The sequence below is a fragment of the Sinocyclocheilus rhinocerous genome, unplaced genomic scaffold (genome assembly GCF_001515625.1).
Source record: "Sinocyclocheilus rhinocerous isolate Xijiao unplaced genomic scaffold, SAMN03320098_v1.1 scaffold828, whole genome shotgun sequence".
NCBI lineage: Eukaryota > Metazoa > Chordata > Actinopteri > Cypriniformes > Cyprinidae > Sinocyclocheilus > Sinocyclocheilus rhinocerous.
The window spans coordinates 335,004-339,957 of NW_015634025.1; the positions used below are offsets into that span (position 1 = coordinate 335,004).

A 4,954-nucleotide genomic window follows, 5' to 3' on the forward strand; every position below is an offset into this window, starting at 1 on the left:
TAGGGTTGGTGTAGGGCAATAGAATATACGGTCTGTACAGTAGAAAAACCATTACGCCTATGGGATGTCCCCACTTTTCACAAAAACAAACCTGTGTGTGTGTGTGTGTGTCTGTGTCTCTGTGAGTGTGTGTGTGTGTGTGTGTGTGTGCGCGTGCAGGAGTGTGTGTGTGTGTGTCTAACCTGCTGGCTCAGGTTCTGGTTCTGGTGGCTGGTTAACTGCAGGTCCAGGTATGGGTCGTCCAGCAGAGAGTTCAGGAACATCGTGTCCTAAATGAGACAGAAGAGACACTTGTCCATTAACGATGGAAAGTACCGTGGTATTACCACATCTGGGCCAGTGCTGTTCTACTATTATATTATACTATTATAACATAAATCAATATTTAGAATTACTTTTTATTTTTATATAATCAGTTTTCATTTTAAATTTCAGTTTATGTTTTAGAAATTGTATGTGCTTTTCTAATTTTATTCTTGTTTTTGTATATTTCAATATATATATACAGTGGGGCAAAAAAGTATTTAGTCAGCCACCAATTGTGCAAGTTCTCCCACTTAAAAAGATGAGAGAGGCCTGTAATTTTCATCATAGGTATACCTCAACTATGAGAGACAAAATGAGAAAAAAAAATCCAGAAAATCACATTGTAGGATTTTTAAAGAATTAATTGGTAAATTCCTCGGTAAAATAAGTATTTGGTCACCTACAAACAAGCAAGATTTCTGGCTCTCACAGACCTGTAACTTCTTCTTTAAGAGGCTCCTCTGTCCTCCACTCGTTACCTGTATTAATGGCATCTGTTTGAACTCGTTATCAGTATAAAAGACACCTGTCCACAACCTCAAACAGTCACACTCCAAACTCCACCATGGCCAAGACCAAAGAGCTGTCAAAGGACACCAGAAACAAAATTGTAGACCTGCACCAGGCTGGGAAGACTGAATCTGCAATAGGTAAGCAGCTTGGTGTGAAGAAATCAACTGTGGGAGCAATTATTAGAAAATGGAAGACATACAAGACCACTGATAATCTCCCTCGATCTGGGGCTCCACGCAAGATCTCACCCCGTGGGGTCAAAATGATCACAAGAACTGTGAGCAAAAATCCCAGAACCACACGGGGGGACCTAGTGAATGACCTGCAGAGAGCTGGGACCAAAGTAACAAAGGCTACCATCAGTAACACACTGCGCCGCCAGGGACTCAAATCCTGCAGTGCCAGACGTGTCCCCCTGCTTAAGCCAGTACATGTCCAGGCCCGTCTGAAGTTTGCTAGAGAGCATTTGGATGATCCAGAAGAGGATTGGGAGAATGTCATATGGTCAGATGAAACCAAAATAGAACTTTTTGGTAAAAACTCAACTTGTCGTGTTTGGAGGAGAAAGAATGCTGAGTTGCATCCAAAGAACACCATACCTACTGTGAAGCATGGGGGTGGAAACATCATGCTTTGGGGCTGTTTTTCTGCAAAGGGACCAGGACGACTGATCCGTGTAAACGAAAGAATGAATGGGGCCATGTATCGTGAGATTTTGAGTGAAAACCTCCTTCCATCAGCAAGGGCATTGAAGATGAAACGTGGCTGGGTCTTTCAGCATGACAATGATCCCAAACACACCGCCCGGGCAACGAAGGAGTGGCTTCATAATATACATATTTTTTTGTGCTTTAATGTTTTTTTTTTTTCAGGTTTAATTTTAGTACTTAAACATTTTATTTAAGTTAGTTGCAAAGGCAACATTTTATATTCCTGGAAGTTTTTCATCTATTATTTATGTTTTATTTCAGCTTTAATTTCAGTTTATGAAAGCAATCTTAATAGTTTTAGTAAACAATAACAACACTGGTCTGTTAGTACTGTTTGATTACTATTGTGTACTATTAGATTAGACTCTAAGCACAAGTACAGAATGAAAGAAACACACAGAAGAGAAAATACAGTTTCAGATGAATTATGATGAGACAGTAAAGTCTGCATGAAACAGAAGGTTTTTTTTCTATATTGTGACGTATATCTGAGCTAAACAGCTTCTCAAAGACGGGGAAAAAAACAATGCATGGATAAATCCTTTATAATAAACACTGCAATATTTCATTATGTAGTATGAGTGACCACAGTGATATGGACAGGTACAATACCATAGTATCCTGTAAATGGTACTCTGTTATTATACAGCATCACTGTACTGTCAGTCACTCACGCTGTACAGGTCCAGATCTCTGCTGAGAGCCGGTCTGATCTGCCGTAGGGAAGGCTGGTTCTGCTGGTCGGACCGGGTCTGTCCCGTCTGCGCATCCGGCTGTGACGCGTCTGCAGGCCCGCAGCTCACGGGGTTCTGGTTCTGACCGGGGCTCGGCCACTTCAGCGGCTGCATGTGGAAGTTCTGCGTCTTGTGCAGATTCTGCATGTTGTGTAGGTGAAGCTGCACCGTCTGCGACGACGGGCGGAGCGCATGCGTCTGCGCAGGAACCAGACCCTTCTGAAGCGGCTGCTGCCCGAAGGAATACGGAGAAAACCTCTGATCCACCTGCAGCCGACTGGTGTCCAGAGCCACACCCTGAGACAGACACCGATGGAAAAGAAGCATTATAAAAATCTATTTCTAAAGTTTAAAAATGTAGTATTTCATTAAAAAAAAACTAGGGTGCAATGAAAATGTTTTAAAAAAAGAAACATGCATGCAAAAAAAGGAAAAAACATGCATGCATGCATATTGCAGGCCTTTTAATTATAAACAAGCCCGAAATAGACTGGGACTCTTATTTTGAAATAACTCATCAGCAGTAGATCATAAGATATCCCTCTGGGTATAAGTGTGCGCTGTTCACTGATTGCAAACGGCTGTAACTCTGGGTGGGTGTGTGTGTGTGTGTGTGTGTGTGTGTGTGTAACTCTGTGCGTGTGTGTGACCATCGAAGATCATGTGTGTGTGTGTGCGCGTAACTCTGAACTCTGTGTGTGTGCGCGTGTGTGTGTGCATGTGTGTGTATGCGCGTGTGTGTGTGTGTGCGTGTGTGCATGTGTGTGTGCATGCGTGTGTGTGTGCGTGCGTGTGTGTGTGCGTGTGTGTGTGTGAGTGTGTGTTTACCTGTGTGATGGAGCTGAGGGTGGAGGAGGTGGGTGAGAACTGTTTGGGGTGATGTCTGCGAGTGTCTGGAGGCAGGGTCACCGGGGTCAGCTGCACTAGTCTGCGTGGGGACGTGCTCATCTGCGGAGGGAAGGAGCCCGAAGCGCTGTAACTGGTGTTACTGACAGCCGACTGCAGCGAATGACTGCTGAGGGAGGAGTTACTGAGAGACGACTGCAGCGACTGGCTGCTGAACGATGACCTCAGCGAGGGGGAGGAGCTTAACAAAGACTGGAGGGAGGGATTGCTCAGGGACGAGTGCAGGGAGGCGGAGCTCAGCGAGTTGGGGAACGAGTGGCTGCTGAGAGATGATTGGATGTTGGGGTTGCTAAGCGACGACTGGAGGGAGGGGTTACTGGACGTGCCCTGCAGAGACGGCAGCAGACCTGTGCAAATACAAACATGCTATTTGAACAAAACAACATTGAGATTCAGCATTAGAGCTGCTGTTTCAGAATACAGTCATTCCTGAAAAATAAACTAAATGAGTGAACGACTCTTATCCCTCCCCGTAACCTTCGCAGATCATGTTACACAACACACTGGAACACTGGATTGTGATTGGTCACTTGATCACTCACTTGATTCGTTCAAACGGCTGATTCATTAATTAATGAAGCAAGTCTTCATGACTGACCTACTAGATTCGTTCAAACGGCTGATTCATTAATTAATGAAGCAAGTCTTCATGACTGACCTACTAGATTCGTTCAAACGGCTGATTCATTCACAGAATCACTGACTCGCTCGATTCATTAAAAACTTGAACTGAACTGAATAATGACACTACTGTCTTCTGTTTCTGTTGTATCCAACTGGTTTCATACTTGAACACTGAACAGAACTGATCAGAATAATATGTTTTTAGAGATCTTTTAAAAGCAGAACTTGACTTTGTCTCATAAGTTTGCATCATTGATTCTGTTATTTCCCTGTTCATTACTGCGAATCTGTATTGTATAAAGCACTGTATCAATAAAGCATGAGTTCAGACGGTGTCTGGACAGATGAATGTCTTAGCTCAGTGAATGTGTTTTGACCTGGGGAGTGGAAGGCGCTGGGGCTGTGGATGCCGAGCTGCGTGAGGGTACAGGTCAGGTTCCCCGTGCTGCCTCCGGCGCTCAGAGACAGGTATCCCGGCTCGTCCGGGTCCAGCGGGGTCGGCAGCGGGGACGGGAAGTGCAGACTGGACAGATCCGGCAGAGAGCCGCCTGTATTCAGCACTGTCGGGCCGTGAGGAGCGCCGCCCTGCTGGTCCGGAGACGCAAACACACTGAACACAAACACAGCAGTGAGGAGGAGATACTGAAGCTGAAAACAAAACTCAAGACATGGACATCACAGCATGTAAACACAGAAGAGACTAAAACCTTACAACAGGAACCAGCGTCTTCAGCGGACAGAGATAATATCATCACCACACACAGTTTCAATACAAAAACAACTAGCACATGATCTAGAAAACACATTATCGCTCATTCCAATCACTGACTCTTTAATCTCCACAAATATCATGCATGTGGATTGACTGCTATGAGTTTTATTTGATATATGCTTAAATAACAACTCACTGCTGTAGCTTATAATAATGCAGCTTGCAATTAAATGAATGTATTAGTATGTTGGGAAACAAAGACTGACACACAGGGAGCACCGCAGCAGAAAACCAGAATAAAGAACCCTTCGGACAAGAAATACAACCAGCCCATAAACCACTTTAACTAAGTGAGTGTGTGTGTGTGTGAGAGAGTGTGTGTGTGTGTGTGTGTGTGAGAGAGAGTGTGTGAGTGTGTGTGAGAGAGAGGGGGAGTGTGTGGGGGGGTG

General features: G+C 44.5%; 1 protein-coding gene across 1 annotated transcript in view; it reads right to left on the reverse strand.

Moving 5' to 3' along the window:
* Positions 1–4,954, reverse strand: part of LOC107745155 (CREB-regulated transcription coactivator 2) — a 14,043-nt gene that overhangs the window by 2,864 nt on the left and 6,225 nt on the right. The window contains exons 6-9 of the mRNA XM_016559002.1: positions 4,171–4,463; positions 3,092–3,516; positions 2,204–2,560; positions 183–269 (exon numbers count right to left, since the gene is read on the reverse strand). Coding sequence (XP_016414488.1) covers positions 183–269; positions 2,204–2,560; positions 3,092–3,516; positions 4,171–4,463 — 1,162 coding nt within the window. The remainder of the gene's footprint in view (positions 1–182; positions 270–2,203; positions 2,561–3,091; positions 3,517–4,170; positions 4,464–4,954) is intronic.